Here is a 25883-nt window from a genome sequence, read left to right on the forward strand (position 1 = left end):
AGTAAATACCATCTAAAGGGAGTGAGGGTGGGTAGGGCTGATTAGAAAATAAAAATGAGGCTACACATCACTTTACTGGTGCCAAGTTTTCCAGAAATATTAGTGTGGCCAACATCCCCATGCAGCTATAATTTAATATTCTGTGTTACCAAGAAAATTTCGCAATTCCTGTTCTCAGTTTCCTTAGAAAAAAAAAAAGGGGGAAAAGGCTGCTACAGCAACCTCTGGCACAATTCAGTGATGGTTGTGTGAGCTTAGAAATGGGTCTCTTGTTATTAAATAGCTTAAATAACTCTAAAATAGCCTTTTAAATAACCCTTTTCAGCAAAATCTTGAGATCTGTCATAAGTTCTGGGTTGCAGAAGCATTTGCCTAAGCTCACAAAAATATTGAACTATTCTGGTTGGTTTAATGGAACATTTCTCCAGAGAACAACCTGAATCAGGTCTCCCATGACAATCGTGTTTAATTCAATGAGTGAGATTTTGTGTTCATTTACAGATAAATGTTATTTACTGCTTGCAGAGCAAAATAAATCATGCAAGCCCTTCTCACCCAACTCTCTCTAATCCTTTAATACTTGATGCGACTGCAAAATTGGTGGTTTGGCATTTTTTATTTGCTTCTGTTAGGGGGAAATACAGAATAAATGTGATTGTGTACTCAAACATTCCACTTTTCGTGGGAAAAGCAAAACACTCCGAACAGGTGAAATGCAGAGGTGTGGATTTTGGCAATTGTTGCTTTCATTGCCTTTCCTTTATTCCATGAAACTGTGTGTGCCTGTCCTGGCTCCCTCCTTTCTGGCAGTGTAAATTCTCTTCAAAGCCTGTTAAATGCTGCTCCACAGGCTCCTGGCGCTGGGTAATTTCTGTGGGATGCTGAGTATGGCTCCAGCTTGGACCATTTGGGACATGCGAGTAAAGCAAGGAAGCTTAGGGTAACTCATTTAATAGATTGTATATTTGGAGTTGATTTTCCTGCTTGAAGGATGAAAGTGCTGCAGTTGCTGGAGTTTTCTCCCACAGGGTCTGGAATACGAAAAAGCACAAACACTCTGGGAATACGGAGCTGGAGTTCAGCCCTCAGAAGTTGTTCCTCGGGCAGATATGACTGCAGTGTATAGGGACAGCTCCAAACTCCAGCTGGGAGGCAGCCCTGTGGGAAGGACTCCAGGGTTCGGGTTGCCCAGCTGGTTGTGGTGTTTGTGGCATTGGTGACACCAGGAGTTCCTGGAGGAAGTGGCTCCGTGCCCGTTCGCGTGGTCTCTTGCATGCGCCTCCCTGCTGCTTCCATGAGCCCTTAGCTGGGCTCTGCTCTGGCCTGTTCCCTCATAATTTCATTTTTTAAATCCCAGTTCATTCTGCATAAAACTGATGGAATGTGCTCTGGAATCCTGGCAGTGATTTTCTGGCAAAATATCCCAGACTTGCTTTAATGCCGGCTCTGGGAACCACTCCCAACTCTGTCCGTTGCTGCTGCCACTTGCTTACTGCCATGCCTGGGCTCTTCCCAAACAAAATCTGGAATCGTGGAATGGTTTGGTTTGGAATGGACCTTAAAGCTCATTCATTCCCACCTCCTGCCATGGGCAGAAACACCTTCTAGATCAGGTTGCTCTAAGCCCCGTCCAACCTGGAATGCTTCTTTCCCAGGGTTTACCTGGATTCTGCAGCTCTCTGGGCAATGCAGCCTTCCCTCTGTGATCAGTCTCAGAGGGTTTAACAGAGAACATGATTTGCCTGTAAAAAGTGTGACTGGTGACACTTCCCTGCATTGCTGATGTGGTTTTGGGAAGATCTGCCTGGATGCAGCCCCTGGAATCACCAGGAAGGGCAGAATAAGTGCAGGGACTGTAGTGATACATGGAACACCAGACAGGGAAGCCTTGCAGCTGTCTTCCAGTGTCCTCTGAGTTAAAATTCAGGGGCTGCAGTGCCACTTTATAGGAACATTTCCCTCTCTCCCTCTACTCAGAGGGAAAAAATAAAAGCAATCTGATATTTGCTTGATTTTGCTGCTTCCCACTTTTAGCTTTGTTGTCCCCATTTTGTACACAGAGAGATTCAGCAGGTGCTGACTTTTTAATCCACTCCTGGCTTTCCTCTGCTAAATTTCTGCATGTGGCTTTTTCTCATTAATTTTTTCTTCAGACATGTTTTACACTGATGCAGCTGCTGTGGAGGCCAAAAGGAGGGTGTTAAGAATCCAAAACTTGCCAAACTGGATGTTGCAACAGTGGCTTATCTTCTCCTTCCCTGAGCATCCTTCTCCAGTGTTCTAGTGATAGCTGGAAGCTTTTCCCAGCTAACTCGCTTTGTCTTGGATAATGTCAACCATAATGTCTTTTGACTCCTGTAGTTGGAGTTTGCTACTGTTTCCTTTTGCTTGTAAAAGTGAATCCAGCCCCTTCTTTAAATACCAAAGTATCAGTTCTGAGGCAGAGGTCAGCACAGGTACCTGCTTTTAGTGGAGCTTGAGGAGTCCTGAGCCTCTTGACATTAATGGATGACTAGAAGTAGTGCTCCAGTCTGGCAATTCAAGCCTTCTCTTTATTTGTCTTTATTCTTCCTCTATAATCTTCTAGGAAGTGCCTTTTTTTGCCTTAGCAGGGCAGCCTTAGCAAGGGAGAAATATATTTAAATATCAAGAAACTGGGCAGGGTTTGGGGAGTGGGCTGAACAAGGCATGAAGGGTTAAAGCTCCTCTGCCTCCTAATCATGCCCTGGAAAGATCAAGAGATTCAGTTGTTGAATGGAATAGAAAACTTAGGATCTTCAAGAATGATCTTCAAGCTCCGGGAGTGTTTGGACAGCACTCTCAGGCACAGGGTGGGATTGTTGGGGTGTCTGTGTAGGAACTGGACTGGATGCTCCTGATGGGTCCCTTCCAACTCATAATACTCCATGATTTACCTGCTGAAAGCTACTCTGAGAGTGTAATTAAAGAAAAATAGAAGCAACCTGACCTCCTTTGGGCTTCTGTTCCTGACTGGACTCACTGGGGAGTCGAACGTTTATTCAGTTGAGTGCCATGACTTCAGTTCCTGAATAAAGAGCTTTTAGTAGTTGAAGAAGTTAGCAAGTTTTGGGTTGTTATCTCTGAACACTTGCTTCCATGACATATTTCCTGTGGTTTACTTTGGACTATTCTTCATTTCTAGTTTTTCCTGTTCTGCTTGAAACATGACTGTGAAAAAACGAAGGAAACTTTCAAAACTGCCTGTGCTCATTCTCCCCTTCTTTAGCAACCTCATCCTTCCTCTGCTGGGTCACGGACTGATCTAACTTGTCTGGTCTCTTTGCTTGCCTTGCCTTGTGCAAAAGATCAGATCCAGTACTTGAAAGGGTTTATCTGATCATCCCAAGTGGCCCTTGTTCTGCCCAGTTTGATCTTGACTGCGGCTTCAGGAAAGGTGATGATTCTCTTCCCTGGGATGACTTAGAGCAAGTTCTTGGTTTCTGTCCATTTCTCTGCTTTTGGTATCTCTTCTCTGGTAACTGAACATAAGTCTGGCTTTCTGGGAAGCTTCATGGAAGGATTTTTGGCAAATATATTTTTCTCTGTAGAAATGTCAATCTCTGTTATAGCAGAGAGAGAGAAGAGCAAATGTTGTGTTGGAAAGTGGAGTGTTTGAGTGCACCTGAAATATTAACTCATATTTGAGTTTGTGCGTATTTTAACCTCTTGTCTCTCTTCCATTAAGATTCCAATACTGAATATTCAGGTGAAAATATTCCCAGCTCTTTGTACTGTGGCAGGAACCATATTCTCCTGTACAAACTACTTTGGTGTGATCTTCACGGGTGGCGTTGGCAAAAATGGATCCACTATAGCAGTGAGTACCTTGGGCTGCCAGTTCCTCCTCAGCACGGAGGCTCTTCAGCCACAGTTTGTATTTAACATAATCCCTTCTCCATGGGAAATATTTTCCCTTCAGCTCCTTGCTGGCTTGGAAAAAAGAAGTTAATATTGTGTGTGTAAGAATAGTAGATTTAGGAGTCAAAGTTTTAAAATTTTTGATTAAAAGTACTCATTGTACTTTGATATTTGTTTTTGAATTAATGAGATAAACCAAGTTATAGAAGTGCACCCCTCACTGAAGAGTTCATAGAAAAATTCTGTGCAAAAATCCATTCAAAAGGAAATTTTTCAAGAAGATTCTGTGTTTGATCCTTCTGAAAAATCTGTATTATTTATATTACCAATGTAAAAGAACAAGTGGAGGTGTATACACAAGCACCTTCTGTTGCAGTATTCTTGCTGCCTAAAACCTGCTTTTTTTCCCCAGCACCAGAAAGTTTTCACCACATTCTCAGCTGCTGCATGCTCAAGTTTCACCACTTCTTGTTTCCTTTTAGCACCAGCATTCAGAAAGATGTTTCTAATGTGATTTTATTTTAACCCCTCATTGCACACCACGTGAGGGGCTCTTTGAGGTTTCTTTGCAATGTGCACATTTTATTAACCTCATGCTTCAATCTCACCATAGGGAACAAGTGTCCTCTCACCTTTTCTCCATATTGGCTCAGTAATCGCCTTGGCTGCAATGATCTACAAGAAATCTGCTGTGCAGCTCTTTGAGAGGCATCCCTGCCTTTACATCCTGACTTTTGGCTTTGTGTCTGCCAAGATCACAAATAAACTGGTGGTGAGTGTACCAGAACCTTTCCAAGTCTTCTTGCAGGAGGACTTTTTGTAGATTATGGAGCTCTCTGGGTATTCCACTGAATAACTTGAACTTCTTTGTGTACTGAAGAGATATTTGTGCTTTGCTTTAAGTAGCCTGGAGATGCAGCAGAGCTTTTTCTGTTTGAAAGGGAAATCTGGAGTTGATGCTGTGGCTACACAGGCAGCACCAGGACAGCTCAGAGCTGTTTCTCTTCATTCCCCAGCTGTTTCATTCACACTTCTGCAATGTATTTGTGCACATGTGTGAAGAGTTGGGCTGGAACAGAGGTGGCTGGAACCCCCCTCAGATGCAAAGGGGAGGAAGGTTTGGCAGAAGGAGAGGAGGTGATGGAGCTGCTGGGGTTTGGAACACTTGCTGAGGGTTTAACTTGAAGAATTGGAGGAAAATAGGGATTAAAATCATTAAGAGGTTTGTACAAGGGCAGAGGTGTCAATGAATGAGGGTTAAACAGCTCCTGCCTAAAACACCATCCCAGTTCTGCAGGCCTCTGTTGGGCTACTGTGAACTGGGTCAGTGCTGGACTTCACTAACAGTGGAAGAGTTTAAATTCATAGTGGAGTAAGAGTTTCTTTCTTACCAGGCCTGCTTTGGTGCTCAGTCCCATCCCAGCCATGCTGTGCAGTGAGGGTGGAGTGTGGGATGGGTTCTCTGCATACAGGGAGGTGGGAAGGGCACACTTGAACACCAAAAATGTTCATCAAATTGTAACCAGAGAGAAGTGGTGAACCTTATGGAATGGGAGAAAAAGAGGTAGAGAGAGAGGAACACCGAGTGTCTTTGACTTTTGAAGCTCCAGCAGCTGTGAGATTTTGTTTCCAGGCTCAACTTTAAAATTTACCAGTCTGCTTCCGTTTCACTGTTTGGTTTCTGGCAGGAGGAGGAGGTGAGCTAGAAAACTTGTTAGTTTTTTTCCTGTACTACATTCTCTGCTATAATAAAATGTGCCTCTCTGCAAACCTTGCATCTCTGTAGCTATGGTGCACCATGGTTCAAACAATATTGTTGTTGCAACTTGAGTATTGGATATTTTGCAGTAATGTGGCTTGAACTGTATGGTTTTGGCTCTGTGTATTCTGAAATCACTCTGCCTTGACTGGCACATTTTTATTTCTTAAACTTCTCTTTTTTTTTTTTTTTTTTTTTTTAACTGCAGGTTGCCCACATGACCAAGAGTGAGATGTATCTATATGACACAGCATTCATAGGCCCAGCATTGCTGTTCCTTGACCAATATTTTAACAGCTTTATTGATGAGTATATTGTCCTCTGGATTGCCCTGGTGAGTCCAGGCTCATTTTATTAATTAGCTCTGCCACTAATTCATTGTGTTGGCTGTGCCCAGCTGAATCCCCTGGAGGGGGTGGATTTGAAGCTGGTACACAGCGGAGCAGGGTCACAGTGTGCCTGGTTTGGTGTTGGGACAGTCCTGGGCACTGTCTTTCAGGACGGTCTGGGTGAGGGGATTAAGGCACTCTCAGTCAGTTTGCAGAGGACACCAGCTTGGTGGGATGTGGATCTTCTGGAGGGATCTGGACAGGCTGGGTCCATGGCCAAGGCCAGCAGTGGGAGGGTCAACCAGGCCAAGTGCCAGGTCCTGTCCTCGGGTCACAACAGCCCCATGGAACGCTCCAGGCTGGGAGAAGAGTGTTTGGAAAGCTGCAAAAGGATCTGGTAGTGCTGGTGACAGTGGCTGGACATGAACTCAGGAGTGCCCAGGTGGGCAGTGGCACCCGAGCTGTCACAGCCATGATGTGTCCAGAGAGCCCAGTGTGGTGCCCTGTGCTGGCACTGCTGGGGGACCTCCAGCCCTGGGCACAGCTCTGAGCCCCTCCTGACAAGAGAGACACTGAGGGGCTGGGGCGTGTCCAGGGAAGGGAACAGAGCTGGGGAAGGGTCTGGAGCACCAGGAGTGGCTGAGGGAGCTGGGGGAGCTCAGCCTGGAGAAAAGGAGGCTCAGGGGGAACCTTCTGGCTCTGCACAACTCCCTGACAGGAGGGGACAGCCAGGAGAGATCGGGCTCTGCTGCCAGGCAGCAAGGGCCAGGACAAGAGGAAATGGCATCAAGCTGGGCCAAAAAAAAAAAAAAGCTGGAAGAGTTAATCAGGCATTGGAATAAGTTGCCTGAGGCAACTTATGGAGTCACCATAGTTGGAAGTGTTCAAGAGGTGTTGGGATGTGGCACCTGGGTTAAGGGTGATTATAATGACTCTGGAGTGATGGTGGGACTCAATGATCTTGCAGGTTGCTTCCAACCTTGATGACTGTGATAGTTTAAAATTTCAAAGCACTGTAGCAAATATTCAAAACTTAGATTAGAATATTATGAAGATGAGTGTTGCTGTCTCGTTAGCAGGGGCTCTGTGGTGGGCAATCCAAGAGTGCTTTGGCTGTGCCTTAAGCTCTGTCATAGCTCTAGCACCCAGAGGGAAAAGTATATGAAATTCAACTTATCTGGGCTTATCAAATGCTCAAGTTTAATGTATAAAAACAGTGTTAACCTTTCAGTAAAATTGTGTTGGTATGATGTGAAAAGATGTGTGTGGTTGTCACCATTCAGAGTTAACGAGGCATTTCACAGTATCTCTGTAGCTACTGTAACTCTTCTCTACTTTCTGATTGTAGAATTGAGAGTCTGTCTTGTCTTAGGCTGGAAGAAAGCCCAGCATTCACAGAAACTCTTTAGGGAGTGAGACCCCATCCCTGGAAGTGTCTAAGGCCAGGTTGGACTGGGCTTGGAGCAACTTGGGCTAGTGGAAGTTGTCTCTGCTCACGGCAGGGGTGGAGCTGGATGGGCTCTAAGTTCTCTTCCATCCCAAGCCAGTCTGTGATTGCATGGTTATTCCTAGAGTTGGAGATTCAGCTCAATGAACCACAGTGCTGTGGCTGTGGAGTGTGGGCTGTTAGACCCTTGTGGGACACAAGGAAGGTGTGGGTATAACTGCAGATGATGTTTCCCTGTGCAGATGCTGTCCCTGTTCGACCTGCTCCGATACTGTGTCAGTGTGTGCAACCAGATCGCTGCCCACCTGCACATCCACGTGTTCCGCATCAAGGGCTGCCCCGCGCACTCCAACCACCACTAGGGATGGGAGCTGCCAGGGGAGAGAACGAGGAGCTGGGTGTCTACACAAGTGGATGAAGACTCGTAGGAGACTAAGGCTAAAAGCAGATAAGAACAAAGTAATTTATAATAATCAATGTTGTATAACTTTTCTTCTTTGTTATCAGTAACACTCCTTTAACTAGTCTCCTGCCTGAGAGAGTGAATTCCAAGTACACCCTAGTCAACTCTCCATGTAGTCAACTCTGTTGGTTCCAAGCCCGGGAAAGCATGCAGGAAGTAAATGCTCTTTGTAATTACCTTGATTACAAATTAATCTCTATATGGTGAATGGATCCCCACCAACTGAAGTTTCTAATGTAGTATAATTACAGCTGCAATCTGACTTGCTTTTAATTTTAATATTTCATCATCTCTTAGTGAAATACTTGTTTAGTGTCCACTTGGAATTTATTTACTAAAGACCTGAGCTGGTAAAAACCCAGAGATATCTCACTAAGTTGTGTGGCTGCAGCAGCTGCCAGGTGGGAGCCAGGCTGGGGTGGTTTTTGCTCGTGCATTGCTGACAAAGCGGTTTCATGCTGAACAGGGTCCTGCGAGCCAAGGGGTGCCCGGCATGCAAAAATAGTGTGGTATCTTTGTCAATTAATTTTATTTTTTTAAATAAACATTATCTAAAAAGACAACTTATTTCTCAATTTTCTTCAGTGGAAAAGACTATAAGAAAAAATTTTACTGTTTACTTTTTTATGTATAAAACTTAAGCAAAATTTCCTTTCTGCTCTTAATAAATAAGAATTCTGAGAGCAACAGTTGTCTTGAGATCTATGTGTTGCTCTGTCCTGCTTAGACTTGTGAATGACAAACTTGCCTGTGGTTTAGAGTAGTTTTACAGTGCTTTTATATGGATCATGTTGTCATTCCAGGATCTCTGAGAGCTTTGCCTGCTATATAGTGCAGTAAGTTGGGATTTCTTTTATCTGTCATTGTTTTAATACCATTTTAATTGCAGTGAACTGCATGAGGGACACTAAGGTTAATGGAGGGTCTAATTGCATGTTAATGAAGTTCACCTAGTGGCACAAGCCCTGGCACTGAGGGGAACTTCAGCCCCTGAGCAAAGGGGCTGAAGAGCTGAGTAGGGAGTGTCTCTGAGCAGGATCTGCCTTGGCTGTGGGGAAGCTGCTGGGAACAGCTGGAATGCTGGGATCCCATTGCTTAAATCCCAGCCCTCTAACATGGAGCATCTCTGTGAAGGTGGGAAGGAAATCATCTGTGCTGGGAGCCCAGGCCAGGGCAGTGCCTGTGGACAACGACATGGCTCTGAAGGAATTAAACACAGCTCATGGTCAGAAAAAAAAAACCAAAACAAAAAACCTCACACCTCAGTAACAATAAATCAAAAACTCTGTCATCTCCTGGAAGCACTGATGTGGATTCTTGTGATAGCCCAGTGATTAGAAAATGTACTCAGGAAGTGGAGAGAAAACTTAGTTCCTGCAGTGCCTGGAGAGGCTTGAAACTCTTGTTCCCCCTCTCTGGGCAGTGCTCAGTGTCCAGCTGCCATGGACTGAAAGACTGGGCTTGCTTGTGTCCTGGCAGGGACAGGACTGGAGGGGACATGGAGGAAAATAGTTCTGGTTTAGTGGTTGCAGTGGGGAGAGACCGGGCTGGCCCTGGTGGGAAGTGGAGCAGAGGTGCCGAGTCCTTCGGTTCAGGGCACAGGGAAGTGCCCGATCTTGTGCTTTCTGTGCTTGGAAGAGTCTTGGTTCCTTCCTGTGGGGTGAGCTGGAGGTCATGTGTCAGCCTGGGGGCACTGGGGGAATCAGGAACATGCTTGGGAGGAGGAGGAGCCTCCTGTCAGGCTTCCCCACTCCAGCCTTGCACTCCCACTTTGAATCTTGTGAGCAGCAGTTTTATGGCAAGCACAGCTGAGGGTTCTTTGGGGATCTGGCCGTGTGTCAGGGGTCCTCTCAGGGTTCCTGCCAGGCTGGAGGCAGAGAAGGGGTTTGATTCCTGCATCCTGATACACCTGGGGCACTCCCAAGTGTCCTGGAGTTCTGCTCCAAGTGCCTTGGTGCTGAGAACATCTCCATGTATGAGGTGACAGCTCTAGAATTACATTTTTAGATATAGGTAGAATTCAGGGAACTCATTAATTGAGTTTTAACTGCAATGAGCTGGGGAAAAGGTTGATCTGGACAATGTAGCCTCTGCTGCTATCCTTCAAGGGATGCAGGTAAAAGTCTGCAAGGGAAGAGCCTGGAAGGGTTTGAATGTGCCTTTTACAGACCACGTGTTTCCTTTCATCAGCACAAAGTAGGTGCAGAACTGCTGCTTGGAAAGTCCCTCTCTGGAGTGTGAGTGGTTTCCTCGAATCAGAATCAGTCTGGTGGTTCATCAAGCCCAACCTTTAACCAAACACCTCTGTGCCCACTTACCCATGTAAACAAGGAGAGTCCTTCTCTTAGTCCTCAGGGGTTTAAGATTAGGCCACTCCAAATAATTTGTTAGTAATACTTGAGACTGGAGAAGAACCAAAGCCTTTAAAAGGCTGTGCAGGACCAGACTTCCACATGCAAAGGTAAAGTCCGTTGCTGTTCAGGAAATGCAATAGGACATTTTCTTCTGAGCTTGTCACTCCCTGGCAGTTTAGATGCCCCCAGCCAAGAAAAAATTTCATTTCTCTGCTGATGTAGTTTCAGTGTTATCAGGGAACAGTGGCTGCTGGCAGCCGAAGCCCTCTAAAGTGCTGTGGCTCTGGGTATGGTGACAGATGATGGAATAAACTATCTTTCCACCGCCTTGTCTGTGGCTATGGATCATATCAGACGTGCTTGTGGGGTTGAAAAGGAGAACAGAGGATTTGTGGGCTCAGCCTGATCTCCTGATGGACCCTTTCACTTTTTGTTGTGTCAAGAAGTCAGGAGGAAGAACTTCTGCAGCAGCAGCACCTGGGACTGAGAACACGTCTGCTAAAAAGAATGCCGTTCTGCTCTGCAGGTTTTCCTCTCAGTTTGTAAAGAGAAGCTGGAAATTTCCACTGAGTGTTGTGTTGGCTCTTTAAGAACTGCTGAAGGAGTTTCCTTGCTCTGATAAGGGGTTTAACACAGGAAAGGGGCAGGTCAGGACACCTCAGGGCCTCTTTCTGTGTCATCAAACCGTCAGCTTTGTTTCAAAGTACTATTTTCCTCCTCTTCCCATCTTACCTAGCTTGCCCCAGGTACCTCCAGTGCTGCTGTGTCCTAGTTGTGAGCGTGGAATGGAGCTGCAGAGGAGTTTAATAATTTCCAGAGGGTGAGGACTACAGCAATTCAGCGGTTATGGCCAGGTGGGCTGGGAGTGGGGGTGGGAGCAGGGGCTCTTCCTGCCCTGGAGCAGTGGGAAGCACTGTGCTGTCACTCCCGTGCTGGCTTCAGCAGGATGAACCCTCCCAGGACTGTTTGCTGGCACTGAGGCCACTGGCAGAGGGTGACACATGCCAGAGCATGAAATTATCTTCCCCAGAGCAGCTGCATAGCAGGGTTTGAGTTGCCTACCCGCTGGACCCCAAGTTGCTTGGATGGTGTGAACTGGCCAGTGCTCTGCTGGGAACTATGTTAACAATTTAGCAGAATAAACGAGCTCTTTCCAATTCAGGGAAACATTTCTTGGTGCTGTTTTATTTACTGTTGTAGGATTGGATCAAGTGTTGGGCAAATCTCAAGCAGGAAGAAGGATTTAAAAATACGCTGTGGGTTATGCTGATGTGCTGCAATGTGACCCAGCCCCAGTGTTCCTGCTCCCAGCAGCCCCAGCGGAACCTTCCCAGTCTGTCCTCAGCAAACAGTCTGTCCAGCCTCTGGGCATTAAATGGAGGGTATTAAAGCCAGAACTTAACAAATACCTGTAAAAAAAGGAGAGTGACTTTTTACACAAGAAAACAGTGATAGGACAGGGAGGAATGGATTTAAACTAAAATAGGTTTTTAGACGGAATGTTAGGAGGAAACTCTTCCCTGTGAAGGTGGTAGGGCCCTGGCACAGGGTACCCAGGGAAGCTGTGGCTGCCCCTAGATCCCTGGAAGTGTCCAAGACCAGGTTGGATGGAGCTTGGAAGGTGTCCCTGCTCATGGCAGGGAATGGGACTGGGTGATCATTAACATCCTTTCCTGTAGCCGTGGAAAGGGGTTTTAACCCTTTAAGTGCGGCAGAAATAAGATGCACAACTACATGGTCGTCTTTCATGACAGGAAGAAAGAGCCAAGTTTATTCAGAAACACACTTGGTTTTATAGCATGACTGCAACTCCAAGAGTAGAGAAAAGGTGATTGGTTCAGAGAGAAGACACCCCATTGCCAGGGCCTGGGCACACACCACAACAGGGGTTCTATCTTGTTATTAATTCCTTTTTATTTTGACCAAGATATCACCCTGCGAGAAATTCTCCCTAGCCTTGAGCTGGACCAGCTTATCGGCTGGGAACAGAGCTGAGAAGCTCCAGCCTGGAATATTTTTCAGACTGTAATTTTCTTACTTTCTCCATATGTGTCCCTACACTTTCCAACTCAAACCATTCTGGGATTTGATGATTCGAAGGCAGCTCCCACCCTTCTGAAACTGAAGTTCACCCTAGCCTGACAGCTGGAGCACTGACTGATTTGAAAATGTATATATTTTTTGATTTAAGGATGCGGTTTTGTGTATATGTTTTCAGCAGTTTAGGAATAACTTTCTGTCAGTTTTTTCTCCAAGAGGAATTAAGCAATCACACAGTCCAGTCCCTTGGGTGATTTGTAATTGTTTCTAAAACAACTACTCCCACAACGACGACCACTTCCCAATTTCTCAATGAGATGATGTTTGGTTTCACAACCAAAAGGTTTGGCATCTCCTCACAACACCATGAACAAGAGAAGGGTGAGGCAAGTGGCTCTTTCCAAAGGGATTGTTCATGATAGGTGCCCTTGATTTTCCACACCATTTTCTGCTGTCAGTTGAACGTTGAAAAATAAATATATAAAAAACCAATAAAACAACAGAACAATACCACAAGCCTTTAATTTCTTGTAGTTAACCCTGTACTCTCTCTACCCATGGGGGGGAACTTGTGGAGCCAGAGAAGACAGCCCCAGTGCCAAAAATCCCCTTTTTTCCTAACAATTCCTTTTCCCCCTCCAAACACATGTGGGGGTTGAACAACAAATCAACGATTTTCTTTCAGCAGGGCTGGAGACTTTCACTGCTGTTTGTGCCCTGTGTCCTGCCGTGTTTCTGTCACATTTGTGCCTGACTGGATGAAGGGTTCGAAAATAAATGTCCTTTATCTCTCTTGTTTGTGGACGTTGCCCAGTTCTGAGAGTAAAAGCCAACTGGCAGGCTGGTGGATTTCAGTGCTTGTGCAAAATCCCCCGCTGAGGCTTCCATTACCACTGGAAAAAGTTGTGTTAAACTGGATTTGGAGCCAGGGGAGGAGACATCAAGGTGGTCAGAAGGATGGAGCAGCTCTGCTGTGAGGAAAGGCTGAGAATTGGTGTTGTTCAGTCCTAGAGAAGAGAAGCTTTGGGGTGACCTAATTATGTGCTTTCAGTACCTGAAGGAACCACAAGAATGATGGAGAGAGACTGTGGACAAGGGCCTGGAGTGACAAGACAAGGGGGAATGGATTCCCCCTGGAAGAGGGCAGGGTTAGATGGGATGCTGGGGAGAAACTGCTCCCTGTGAGGGTGGCACACCAGAGAAGCTGTGGCTGCCCCTGGATCCCTGGAAGTGTCCAATGCAGGTTGGATGGGGCTTGGAGCAACCTGGGCTAGTGGAAGGTGTCCCTGCTCATGGCAGGAGGTGGAATTGGGTGATCATGAATATCTCTTCCATCCCAAACCAGTCTGAGATTCCATGATCCCACGATATTTTTTATATTTTGATGCCTGGTGGGTACCAAGTGACCCAACAGCGTGGCTGTAACATCCCAGAGAGGAGAATGAAGCTCTGCCTTCATCCCCAGCCTTTGCTGGGAGAAGTACCTGGCTTGGGTTTCTGTGGGTGGGACCAGTCACATCTGCAGCCCCAGCCCAGCTTCCCTGCTGCAATGTTTATTTCCTGGGTGAGTGTATTCAGAAAGGAAGAGAGCCATCATTTAGTTTGAATGTGTTGCTGGCATCACATTTCAGAGAGGAATTGTGAGGTTTTAAGAGAAGTTGGCACCAAGACCAGACCCAAGGAGGATGGTGACGCATTTTACTCTGGGATGGAACAAATCCTTCCTCCCTCTCCAAAGCTATTGATCAGCTGTTTCCCCCTTGAAACCCCACAGCCATGTGGCCTTCACAGTTTGCTCCAGCACTGATAAATATCCAGCTGGAAATGAGTATTACTTTATTTTCTTAGAAAGCCAAACTTGGCTCTTTGTGGCACCAGTGATGTGGCAGCTGTGAGAGAGGACCCCCCCACCTGCTCTTGCTGGTGTTTAACAATGGCTCAATAAAACCATATAAAACAATTGTTAATAACAAAACCTCGGGAATTGTGCAATGGGATGTTCCTTATTTGCAAAACCCTGGTTTGTTTTAATAAGAAGTAACACTATTTCCTACTTATCTCTTTTTTATCCCCCTTCTAATAATTATTCTAAACCCCTGTCGTCCTGCAGCCAGCCCTGGCTGCCCTCCCTCTGTGTGAGGTGCTGGGGGGACAAGGATTGTGCAGGACCAAGCACTGGGAGTCCCAGTCTGTTCCTGGAGCAACCATGACCAGGACAGAAATCCCAGCCTGGTGCTCGTTCCATGCAAAGAGTTTTCCAGTGCAATGATGCCCTGAGGAAGAAAGAGTAGGACTGGTGCTCAGTGCTGCCCAGGCAGCTGAGGAATCCCAGGTGGGCAGGAACAAAGTGCAGTGTGGTGCTGCTGGCAGGGATGTGTCAATCCCAGTCTTGCTCCTATGCTCCCAGGCTGGACTTCAGGAGTCCCTTCGGTGCTTCTTCTGTTCATGGTACTCTATTATTTTCTGCTGGAAATAAGCTGTGGGGAAGAAAAGGTCATGGTGCTTGGAATGGAGGATACAGGGCTGCACAGCCCAAATCTTGGGAAGTGTTTGTGTCCCAAACCATCCTGGGTTATGGACACCTGCACCCAGAGAGGACCTGGGGGAAATGTGGAAATGAAGTGTCCAAAGCAGGCTGGATGGGGCTTGGAGCAACCTGGGACAGTGGAAGGTGTCACTGCCCATGGCAGGGGGTGGAACCAGATGCCCTTTAAAGGTCCCTCCAACCCAATCTGTTGGAATTCTGGGATTCTGTAAGTCTGTGAAATGGGGGTGGTTGCAATGCCACCCATCCTTCTCACCCAAAATGGGCTTTATTATGCTGGGTTAGCCAGAGGTTCTAACCCATGTGTTCACTCCTGTTCAGTTTTGTGTTTCCCACCAGCAAGGCAGGAAGAAAGAGCAGACCCAGCAAAAAGCCAGAATGGTGATAGAAACTGGGAATACAATGACAAAACAGGGATTGTGCCATCCCTCTTTCCCTCCCCAGGTTTGCCCTCTAAGGTCTCACATAAAAGGGCAGAAAAGCAGCACCTGAGGCAGTGCCAGCAGGAGTTCCCCGGGTGGGGTGGCAGATCCCAGCCCAGGATTCCTCCATCCAGCAATACAGTTTTTGGGTGGTTTCCTCCTCCTCCACTGCCCATTTGTCATCGTCCCAGGCTGGGAGGAGGCTCAGCTCTGCCCTGTGCCCTGTAAATCCCCGGGAAGGGGGAAGGACCAGCCCTGCTGCCACGGAGCTGGGGACTGAGCTGAGTCAGGCTCCTGGCAGCTGCTGCTGTGCCCAAGCCAAATGTTTGTGCTGCTGCTGCTTGTTTGCCTCAACAGGGAGCTCCCAGTGAGCCGGCCCCAGCTCCAGGCAAGTGACAAGATCTAATATGAATCATAGAATTCAGAATCCCACAGTGTTTTGGGTTGGAAGGGACCTTAAAGCTCATCCAGTTGCAAACTCTGCCCTGGGCAGGGACACCCACTAGACCAGTTTGCTCCAAGCCCCATTCAACATGGCCTTAGACACTTCCAGGGATGGGGAGTCACAAATGAGGATTTTTTTTTTGTTTGACAGGGATGGAGAAATGAGGCCATTGAGAAAAAACAGGATCTACTCAGTGCCCTAAGCACCCTCAGCTTGGGCTGCATCCCATCCCTCACCAGGCATGAGGCATCTCTGCCCCTAAACCAACCAGCCCGGGGTTCCAAAGAGCTCACCCGACAGCGGAGGGGATGAGAAATGGGACCATTACCTTCCTGTGGGATCCTGCTTTTCTCTGCTTCCTCAATAAATAGGGAAAACATGTTTGTCTTCACAAACTTCTTCACGAGTCTGCGGCAGCTCTTGGAGGCGATGGCCTTGCAGAAGGCTCGTTCCTGGAAGCTGCCAGAGCCGCTCCTGCCCCATTTGATGTGGGAGGCGTAGTGCCCGACCAGGCGCACAAAGAAATGCACAAAGGCTTCTGATACCAGGGCGTTCACCTGCTCCGAGGCTGGAAGGGGACAGGGGCATGAGAGCTGGGGATGGGACCTCCGAACACAGACAAGATGGGCTTATTTTAACCTGGTCTGTGTTTGCATCCCAAGGGATTACTTGCTCAGAGCCTTCCTCTGCCATCAAAGATCAGAACTAAATTTGTGAGGGAACCCTGGTTTTCCAAGGTGTTGCTTTCCTGGGTGGCAGCATCTTAATGTTCTAAATATTATCAAAAATCCATTTTTCCAGCAGAATTATCTGTTCCTGCTCTTGTGTTTCAAAAGGACAGAGGAAAAGCCAAGGGATTACCCCTGCAAATAAGGGGAGAAACATCCCAGACCAGGTGACTTTAGGAAAATCCCTTGGCTGAAGTCTCTAGCCATGGAGAGGGCAAATCAGGGCTGTTTTACCAAGACAGACATCCTTACTGTGCACGTTGTTGTTGTTGTTGTGCCTGTTCAGAGATACCAGCATCTCGTTCTGCAGCTTCCCTGGCAGGATCTCCTCCTCATCACCCACCTGGAAGGCAATGGGGCCGTCAAGCACCGGAGGGAATCCGGCTCAGGAGACCGTGGGTTGGTGCAGCCTGTCAGTGGGGCTTTCAGAGCTCATTAATTAACCATCATCACAATGTCCTGCAGAGATATGGGTGTGAGATATCCAGTGCATGGACCCTACTGTTCTGGCTCAAAAGCCAGATGCAGTGGCTGTAGAAATCCCCACATGGGATGTTTGCCCTGGAAGGGTGCCACTGAAATGACTCTGTCCCCAAAATCATAGAACCACAAAATCCTAGATGGGTTTGGGTTAGAAGGGACCTTAAAGCTCATCCCATTCCATCCCCTGCCATGGGCAGGGACATGTTTCACTAGACACATTGCTCCAAGCTCTGTTCAGCTTGGCTTTGGACACTTCCAGGGATCCAGGGGCAGCCACAGCTTCACCACCCTCACAGGGAAGAATTCCTTCCCAAAATTCCATCTAAACCTGCGCTGTGGCAGTTTGAAGCCATTAAAAAATGTGGAAGCTGCCAGGTAGCTGACACCTTCCTGGGGCTATCCAGGCTACCCCCAGCCCCCCAGCCCCACAGGGAGCACTTACCGCCCGGATGATCTTCCCTTCACAGAGATCAACGATCAGAGCCTGAAAGGAGAGCAGGGAGTGACCAGGTTTAGCCCTGCCCAGGCATCTGGGCTTCCTCCCACCCATTTTGGGATGGGACTGGTGTGTCTCCAGCCCGTGAGGGCGGCAGGAGAGGGATCAGCCCCTCTGCAGGAGGGACCTGGGCAGAGCGACCAGGGCATTCCCCACAAGGACAATTTTTGCTGCGGGTTTGGTAACTGCACAGCTTTCCTCTCCTTCAAGATTGGGACGGCCCCAACAGCAGCTCAGGAGCCGCAGGGGCAGGGCAGCTCCCAAGGGAGCGTGGAGGTATCGCCCCAGGTGCCAACAGGAGGGGACATGGAGGACACCTTAATTTCCAGCCTCCCTGGATAGGAAAAGGGCACAGTCAGAGCCTCTGGCCCCAGGGCCAAGCCAAACCCGGGGACATGGATTAATCAATGGCTCCATGCAGCTGCCCTCTCCCCGGGTGAAATACCTCCTCCATTGGCTGCTCCAGCACCCGCTCCAGGTGCCGCATCTGGATGCCGACCATGAAGGGTGTGGGGCAGCACACGGTGTCCAGCAGGCACTCGGGGACCACGGGGATGTAGGTGTGAGCCCAGGTGAAGGGGTACAGGAGAGCAGCCACGGCGTGGATACACTGAGACAGCACACTGTGGGACAGGCAGCCAGCAGTGATATCACGGCGGGGAGGAGGGAACATCCCACCTCGAGCTCTGCTGTGTCCTGTGCCACTTCAAGAGCATTTTTATGGGCATTTTTATAATAAAGAGATCGGGACTCACCTCAGCTCCTCAGCCAGGAAAATGAGCCGTCGCTCCAACATGGCTGAGGCAAAGATGTGCAGGATGAGGTGAGGGCTGAGTCGCTGGAGCAGAGCCTGGAACTCCACGTGCTCCAGATGGGCATCCACAGGCCGTGTGAGCTCGATGAGCTGCCAAGGAAGAGCCATGGAACCCCAGCTTAGGAAGGACAACACTTTCCCCGTCCTGCCCTGGCTCCCTGAGGTGATTTGGAAACAATTAATGACCCAGTGTTTGCAGCATCTGCTCTGTGTCCATGTGCAAGGGACAAACCCCATTTCATCCCGCCAGGACATTCAGCCTGTGCAGGGCTGAGGGCCAGGGAAGCCATCAGTGATGTGCACTGTGGGGCTCTTTATTTGGGCACTGGATTTTTAACCCAAATGCCTCTTTTCTCCAGTGCTCCCAAGTCCCTGGCAGGGGGTGGCAGGGACACATCCCATCTCAGTGTCTGACAGGTCATCTGTGAGCTGTCAGGAAAGGGAGGAGTGGAGAGGGCAGGACTTCTACAAATGCCACAAAACCTTCCTCTAAAGCCTCTCTGGCAGGGTCAGCCTGACAATTCCTGACTAAGATATCCCAAAAGTGAGGGATCTAACAGATATTTGCAGGCAGGCTGGCTATTCAGCTGCCTTTGCCCACAACTCTCCAGTCTCATCAATCCCCACGGCAGCCAGACATGGTGAGTACTGAAGGGTTAACAGGACTGTGCAGTTCATGACACAGTCCCGGCCCCTCTCCCCATCCTTCAGGGGGAAAAATCCCCTTCATCATGTACCTTTCCACTAAAGCAGCATCTTCCCAGCCAGCAGCATGAGGCTTGGCTGGGCTCCACAGCCCCTTTCCAGCACAAATCCTGCCCCATCCCCAGCTCTCAGCCCATGCAGTACCCAGGATTTATTTCCCCTCCTTTCCTCGTGTCAGTGATCTCCTTGCCTTGCTCCAGCCCCTGCCCAGAGCCCCACAGTGCAGCTCTTTCGAAGAACACCCTCATTCCTCCTCCTTCTGGCAGCCCAGGCTGTGCTTCCAACCATGGCACTGGGACAGAGCATTGAGCAACCTGCAAAGTCTTGCACAAGTTCCCTGGATGAAGAAATCACTTAGCTCACCAGCTGCTAAACTGCTCTAGGGAGGAGGGATCCTGCTCTCAGGCCCTCCCTGGCAGGGCATATCCATGGGATGCTCAGCTTTGAGGATATTTTGCCCAGTGCCAGAGTGGATCTTCCACTTTTTTTGCAGCTTGGCTTTGCCACGAAGGAAAGAAAAAGCAAATTAGTACAGGCATGTGCCGGTGTGAATCTGGGCTGTGTGTGGACATGATGAGATCTTCTCATTCATGCCTGGATCAGATCTTTTCTCCACAGGAAAAGACTGGGCTTGTCACACATGTGGACCTCCCTGGGGGGCTAAACCAGGCAGTAATTAAAACTGGGAGCTGAGTACAGTGGTATGGAGAAGAGCATAATCATGGAATCAGCAGGGTTGGAAAAGCCCTCTAAGATCATCAATTCCACGTTCACCACTAACCCCCATCCCCAAGTTCACATGTTTTTGAACTTCTAGGGATGGTGGTTCCAGCATTGCACTGGACAGGCTGTGCCAGTGTCTGACCAGCTCTTTTGGGAAGAAATTTGCAGCCCGCAACAGCCCTGGCATCACTGTGCTCCTCAACCTGCTGGAGGAGCTGACACTGGCTCAGGAGCAGGAACAGCTCCCAGCCCCTGGCACAACACTCTGCTCTGGCATCAGGGCTGGGCAAGTCCCAACAGGGTGTGCAGAGAGGTTTTTGTTTGGCAGTTCCAGCTCCAGGCTGGGGGAGCTGCAGGGGATGCAAAGATGGGGCAGCATCCCCTGGGGATGGGCTCCATCCTCATCCTCACTCCTCTCCTCCTGAATCAGGAGAGAGATAACAGCCATATTCCCAAGGGATGAGACCCCTGGCAACCTGACCCACCCTGCCCTGCTATGGGGAGCACCCCTGGGTGCTGCAGGTGTGGAGGATGCTCCCAGATGTAACCCAGGCTTCTCATGGTGCAGCAGTCCAGGAGGTGGCCCCGAGTCCCCCACCAACCTCTGTCCCTGACTCGGGGATGAAGCTTTTGATGGTGACAGTTTTCCCTGGAGCCGGGAAGGGCGATTCCCGAAGGCCCTGCATGAAGGGGTAGATTACTGCCATGGAGATCTGGCGCCTCTTCTCCACCTCGTCCAGGATCTGGGTGAGAAAGATGTGAACCAGGAATCCCCAGCAGACAAAGGAGCAGTCACCAGGGCCACCACTGGGCCAGAGCCACCACATCCCTACCTTGGAGAAGAGCCCAAAGCAACCCAGGCAGCTGATGATGCAGAAAACCTCAGGGAGCCGGACACCACGCCCGGATGGCTGGAAGAGTGTGGGAAAAGGATTTCAGCATCTCCCAGCCCCCGGCACCAACTCCACACTCTCCAAAGGCATCCCCTCAAATTCCCAGTTACTCATTGGGGGATTTTCAAAGCTAGGGCCAAGGCCAAGGATGCAGCTGATGTTGGAAAAGCATAGGGTGCCCAGAGAAGGTGATTTGGGTGCCTAAGCTGTTAGTTATTTTGGTGCAAAGTTCTCTGGAATATTTCTAAACTCTTCTCCCACCCAGACACACATTCTCCAAGACATCCTGCCCCTCTATCCTTGAGGTTAATCCTGCCTCCTGCTACAACAGGGGCCATTGAGATGAGTTCTCTGGCTATTTTTTTTCCCTTTCCAACTGGACTATCCTGGATCTGTTTGCTCTCTACACTTTCAGCCCTCCAGACAGCCAGTTCCAACAGCCTGAGCTCAGTCCTGGATGCTGAAATGGGAAGGTTCACAAGGATGAAGGGGTGGTGGATCCAGAAATTCCCCAGGCTCTGGCACAGGGATGTCCTCCTGGATTTATGTCCCTGTTTAAAGCAGTAGCCAGGGAAGACCATTGCACCTCAGAGCCCCTGAGCTGGTCGAAACCATGAGTTGAGAAACAGCCACTGCTCAGATGCAGTTTTTGGGGATGGCACTGAGGGTTCTCAGCTCCTTGGCACCTGGGTGGCTGCATTGAAATCCCCATCCTGACCACTGCAGACAAGGGAGAGGAGCCAGGGAAGCTGTGGAAGCCAGTGGGGAGTCACAGAACTGTTCAGTTTGGAAAAGCCCTCCAAGATCTCCAAGTCCAAAAGTCATACAAGCACCACCATATTCACCCCTAAACCATGTCCCCAAGTGCCACATCCCACACTTTGTGAACACTAATTTTTTCCTCCATCCAACATCTGAGTGATGCTTCAGCAGAGAGCTTTAAAAACCCTCTTTGGGTACCCTCTTGCTGCTTGTTATCACTTTGGTCAAGGCCAGTGGCTTTCTGAGGCAAGAGCTGTTCCCAAGAGCTGAACTCTGGGCACAGCAGGAGTGTCCCACTGTGGGGAGGGGTGACATCCCCGATGGATGTGGGGTGGGGAGGGCTCACCAGCAGCCGCCTGCAGTAGCCAATCTTCCTGCTGCCATCCACGTTTGTCAGGACAAAAGAAAATGTTTCGCTGCAAGGAGAGAAAACGTGAGGATGGGGTGAGCTGGGATGGACTGGGCTGGGCTTGGCTGGTCCTTCCAGCCCTCAGGAGTCCAACGGGAGGTGGGCCCAGCCCAGCTCCTGCAGTGGGGCAGGTACCTGGTGAACTCAGTGATAGGTGCCCAGTTGTTGCCGTCGGGGAAGCAGAAGAGGGGGATGGCTTGGAGGAGACGTTCCTCCTCCTCCTTCTGGCCCTTCAGCAAGTTCTCACGCTGGAAGGAAGCAACGCCAAGAGTCAGGGAGATGGAGAATCCCCATTGTCACCAGGAATGGGGTGGGATTCAGTGGAATGAGGTCTGTCCCAAAGAGACCCCAGCTCTGAATGATGCAGAAGGGGCCTCACATGTCTGGACAAGCACCTCCCAAAAATTCAAATTTTGACTTTCACCCCATGGACAGTGAGGCCAAGCAGAGGGACCCTCTGCAAACTGGGATCTCTTCCTGTGCCACGTCCCTGAGGTGTGATTTCCCCACTGATTTCTCCCTTTTTGGCACAGGAAGCCAGGGACAACTCCTGGGAGTTTCCTCCTGGGGTTTCTGGCCCTGGGCTGGGATCATGGGGAGGGATAGATGGTCCCAGCAACCCCAACCCAGGGCAGGCAAAGCCCTGGGGTCTGGGGCTGTGACTCAAGGGCATGGGGCACTTCTCTCTTCTCCTTCCGTGGCTTTAATGACAGGGAAGGAACAGCATCCCTTTCTCCTCTAAATGTGAAAAACTAATCTTATCAGAAACACAGGACTAAATACCTTTGGGAACTGGTAGGTTATCTTGGGTTCATAATGTCCATCTGCCATCTTCTTCAGTGACACCACCACCAGGTACTCGAAGAAGAACTGTCCAGAGAATACTGAGCTCCGCTCCCCCAGCTTCCCCTGTGGTACCCGTGGGGGGATGTTTTCTGCAGCAGAGGACCCATCTTTTCCATCTGAAGCCAAAAGGATCCCAAAAAACTCAGATCAGAGTGCAATGAAAGGTGTGAGGTGTCCTGAGAGCAAGGGAGGAGTTGCAGAGTTACATGTGAACTGTGTGTAAAGTGACTGGAGGGAACCAGGTCCTGGTGCCCAGAACTTCTGGTCCCCAAAAACGAACATCTGGGGAGATGAAAAAGAAAGAGAAATTGCTTTTATGAGTCTTTTAGGGAAAATCCTAAGACATGCCCAGCTTTCCTTTGCCCCAGCCCAGTGAGGGCAGAAGGATGCCGAGCAAAGTGGGTACATGGAATGAGGGAGAGCAGATGGGCTCTGCATTAAAACTGCAGGGAGGTGTGGGAATGTGTTTATAGCAGTTAATTTTATTCCCTTAGGGGAAGTAAACAGCAAAAAAACAGCCCAGATCTTGTTTGAGCACCTCCTAAAGCTCCAGTCAGATAAATCCCAACCTCTCCCTGCCAGATGTCCTGGGAACTGCTGATTGCAAATGAGCTACTAGAGGGTTTTCCCTAAACCACAAAGCAAAGCAGTTCCAGGAGATTACACCCCAATTCTTGTTGGGCTGGCTGGGGAGGTCAGCTGGGAAGCATCAGCTGTCACACCCTGAACAACCAGGAATAGGAGGGAAAAGAGTCCCATCCAGCATCTCCAAGGGCCCTGGGATGATCATAGTGGGACAGTGAGATCCAAGGACTGAAGAGGAGGTAAATGCCAGACAGAGACTGCAGCCAGGCTGTGCCACAGCTCTTCCCTCTCCCAGAGGCCTCTTGTGCCTTCGCTTATATCTTGTTCTTGACACAGAAACTGTCCCATATCTGATTACAGTGGGGAGCTGGAGCAGAAAAGTTGAGCTGCTCTTTTAGGAATAGCAAGGAAAATAAATATATGGCTGGATGAGATTACTAGCTCTTGCAGTTTGTCCCTGGGCTCTTCTGGATGTGCCACAGCTGGTTAGGGCAAGGCATGGACGTGATCAGCTATTCCCATTATGCTTCTCCAAGTATGGTATCCTCCTCCAAAAGCAGTGCTGGTGAACACCCTGCCCACATGTCCCTCCAGCTCCAGAGCTACATCCTTTAGTCTGGAAACACCTCTCCAGCCCTTGTTGCAGGTCACTGGGAGCTGATGGGAACAGAAGGATCATAGGAGGAGGTGACACTCATGGTTTCATCCCAGATGTTCCTTCCCAGGGACCAGAAATGCCTTTCCCAGCTCATGGAGATGCTCAAAGCCACCCCTTGTTGCACCCTGGGGCTGTGCCCCACCTCTGCATGCCAAGTCCTTCCTCTTTGGCAAGGCAAAATTCATCCCAAAGATTTTTGCAGCAGGTGGAGAATGGTTTAGCCTCTTTGAGGATCAACCTAGACCTGCCCAGTGAGGTGCTCCAGGCCAGGGAAAAGGTTGACAAGATGTGCATTCTACTTCTCCCGCTCTTCCTTGGGATGCTCCAGCAACGGCTTTGGTCTAGGCCCACCTCTGACCCAGGCAGGAGGATGTTGGGGGGACCCCAGGGTAAAAGGCTGAGCCATGGGAGGGCCGCTGGAGTCCCCCATCCGTGCTAGACACTGGCATTGGTTGTTTTCCCATCACCAGGGCAAGATGACAGTGCAGTTAAATCCTGCCTATCCAGTCCCATTCCGCATTTCAGAGAACACCAGATGTGCTTTCCAGCAAGGACTGGATTTGCATTTTGTCCGTGGGGTTTACAAGCAAACAAGCCAAACCTGCTCCTCTGGAGAACCTGGGCACGCCAGGCTACACATGAAGTGTGGATCCCCCTGCAGTGCCGGGTCTGGCTGCAAAGCCCTCACTGACAGAGCCTAAATCCCTCCAAGACCACAACTGCCAATCCCTGGGCTGGAGGATGAGCTCCAGGGATGTATGAAGTGAACTGTCAGGCAGGCTGCATACGGTGTCAGAGATCTCAGCGCTGCCCCAAACCGGCAGGATTCACAGTGCCTCGTCTCCCGGAACATGAGCCAGGGTCACAAGAGCCAACGACTCTCCCATAGCCCGTGTCAGGAGGACTGGGGGAGCACCGCCAGCCCCTCCGCAGTGGGAGCATCCCCTGCGAGGACAGGAAGGATGCGGGTAGCCAGGGAGACTCTCGCAACTCCCGGATGGAAAGTGGCTGCCGGTGACGTGGATTCACCCTTCCATCCACCGAGCACGGAGAGGGCAAAGGCTGCCGCGAGCTTTCCTTATCGCCGACGGCTGCGCTCAGCCCCACTCTGCCTGTGGCACAACCGGTTTCCTTCTTCCCGGAAAACCCGCGACCTCCGGTGTGCCAAAGTCTCCCGAGCTGGTTTGCTGGGGAGCTCAGCTTCCCGTGCCTCCCAGCTGCCCACCTGCCCCAGCGGAGAGGAAAGGGCTCTGGCTTTATCAAACCTCTTCTGCTGAGCTCATGCGGAGCCAGAGCCAGCACAAAACGGACGAGGAGGGGAGCGCAGTAAGCCCCCGAAATCCACAGATTGCTCCAACCTGCTTGTTCTGGCTTGAGATACAAGGGCCAGAAAACTCTGATGATCCATTCGGTATCTCGGAAAAGATCACAAATCCCAAAGGACCAATTTCTGCATCGCCTTCCGAGGGCTCTGCAACACCCAGCTGTCCCCCTCGTGTGTCCCCCACATGGATACCCCCACGGGTGTCCTGCGATGCCTTATTCAGTGGGGGTGTGGGGAGATAGGGGATGTGTGGGGCCGCCCCTGGAGCTGGAATGGGCTCACTTGGGAAGGGGTGGGCTCTCGGGAGATGGGGTGCAGCTCTCGGGATGGGATGAGTCCCCGAGAACGGAGGGTTGGAGTTGTGGTGAGTCCCGGGGCAGCCGGACCGAGCTGGGCTCCGCGGGGCGGGATGGGAACGGGCAGGGCTGCAGGGACCGAGCCGCTGCCGCTGCCCTGCCCGGGAACGTCCCCGTTCCACCGGCAGGCGTCGGCTCCCGCAGCCGCGGCACGGCGGATGGACCTGTCCCGACACCGGCACCTCCCGGAGCCCCTCCCGCCCCTCACCTCTGCGGCCGGTGCGCCGCAGGCTCCGTCGCAAGAAGTTGCCGAAGGAAGAAGCCATGGTGGCCCCGTCGCTGTCCCGGTACGGCTCCGGCCCGGCCCGGCGGGGAGGGCTCGGCTTCCGCCCGCCGCGCTTTCGCTTTCCCGGCGGAGGAGGGACGGCACGGGGCGGAGAGGAGGAGGAGCGGGGAACCGGGCAACACCTGGCACCGG

General features: G+C 50.0%; 2 protein-coding genes across 9 annotated transcripts in view; one reads left to right on the forward strand and one right to left on the reverse strand.

Annotated features, from left to right (window-relative positions):
* The window catches only part of CEPT1 (choline/ethanolamine phosphotransferase 1), a 33240-nt gene extending 24800 nt beyond the window's left edge, over positions 1 to 8440 (forward strand). For all 8 annotated transcript variants that reach the window (XM_088180583.1, XM_088180584.1, XM_014891972.2 and 5 more), the window contains 4 exons: positions 3707 to 3838; positions 4493 to 4651; positions 5847 to 5972; positions 7657 to 8440. In XM_088180583.1, coding sequence (XP_088036709.1) covers positions 3707 to 3838; positions 4493 to 4651; positions 5847 to 5972; positions 7657 to 7776 — 537 coding nt within the window. In that variant the 3' untranslated portion in view covers positions 7777 to 8440. The remainder of the gene's footprint in view (positions 1 to 3706; positions 3839 to 4492; positions 4652 to 5846; positions 5973 to 7656) is intronic.
* A 5820-nt stretch (positions 8441 to 14260) lies between these two features.
* DENND2D (DENN domain containing 2D) lies at positions 14261 to 25823 on the reverse strand. Its single transcript, XM_014891959.2, has 12 exons — positions 25674 to 25823; positions 22480 to 22658; positions 21832 to 21944; positions 21634 to 21703; positions 20466 to 20543; positions 20235 to 20375; positions 18146 to 18294; positions 17836 to 18013; positions 17337 to 17378; positions 16664 to 16754; positions 16012 to 16251; positions 14261 to 14748 (listed from the first exon to the last, which is right to left on the reverse strand). Exons 1-12 carry the CDS (start codon positions 25729 to 25731, stop codon positions 14687 to 14689), a joined length of 1401 nt encoding a protein of 466 aa, XP_014747445.2. The 5' UTR covers positions 25732 to 25823; the 3' UTR covers positions 14261 to 14686.
* Between the last annotated feature and the right edge of the window lie 60 nt (positions 25824 to 25883).

The sequence above is a fragment of the Sturnus vulgaris genome, chromosome 29 (genome assembly GCF_052056855.1).
Source record: "Sturnus vulgaris isolate bStuVul1 chromosome 29, bStuVul1.hap1, whole genome shotgun sequence".
Classification (NCBI taxonomy): domain Eukaryota; kingdom Metazoa; phylum Chordata; class Aves; order Passeriformes; family Sturnidae; genus Sturnus; species Sturnus vulgaris.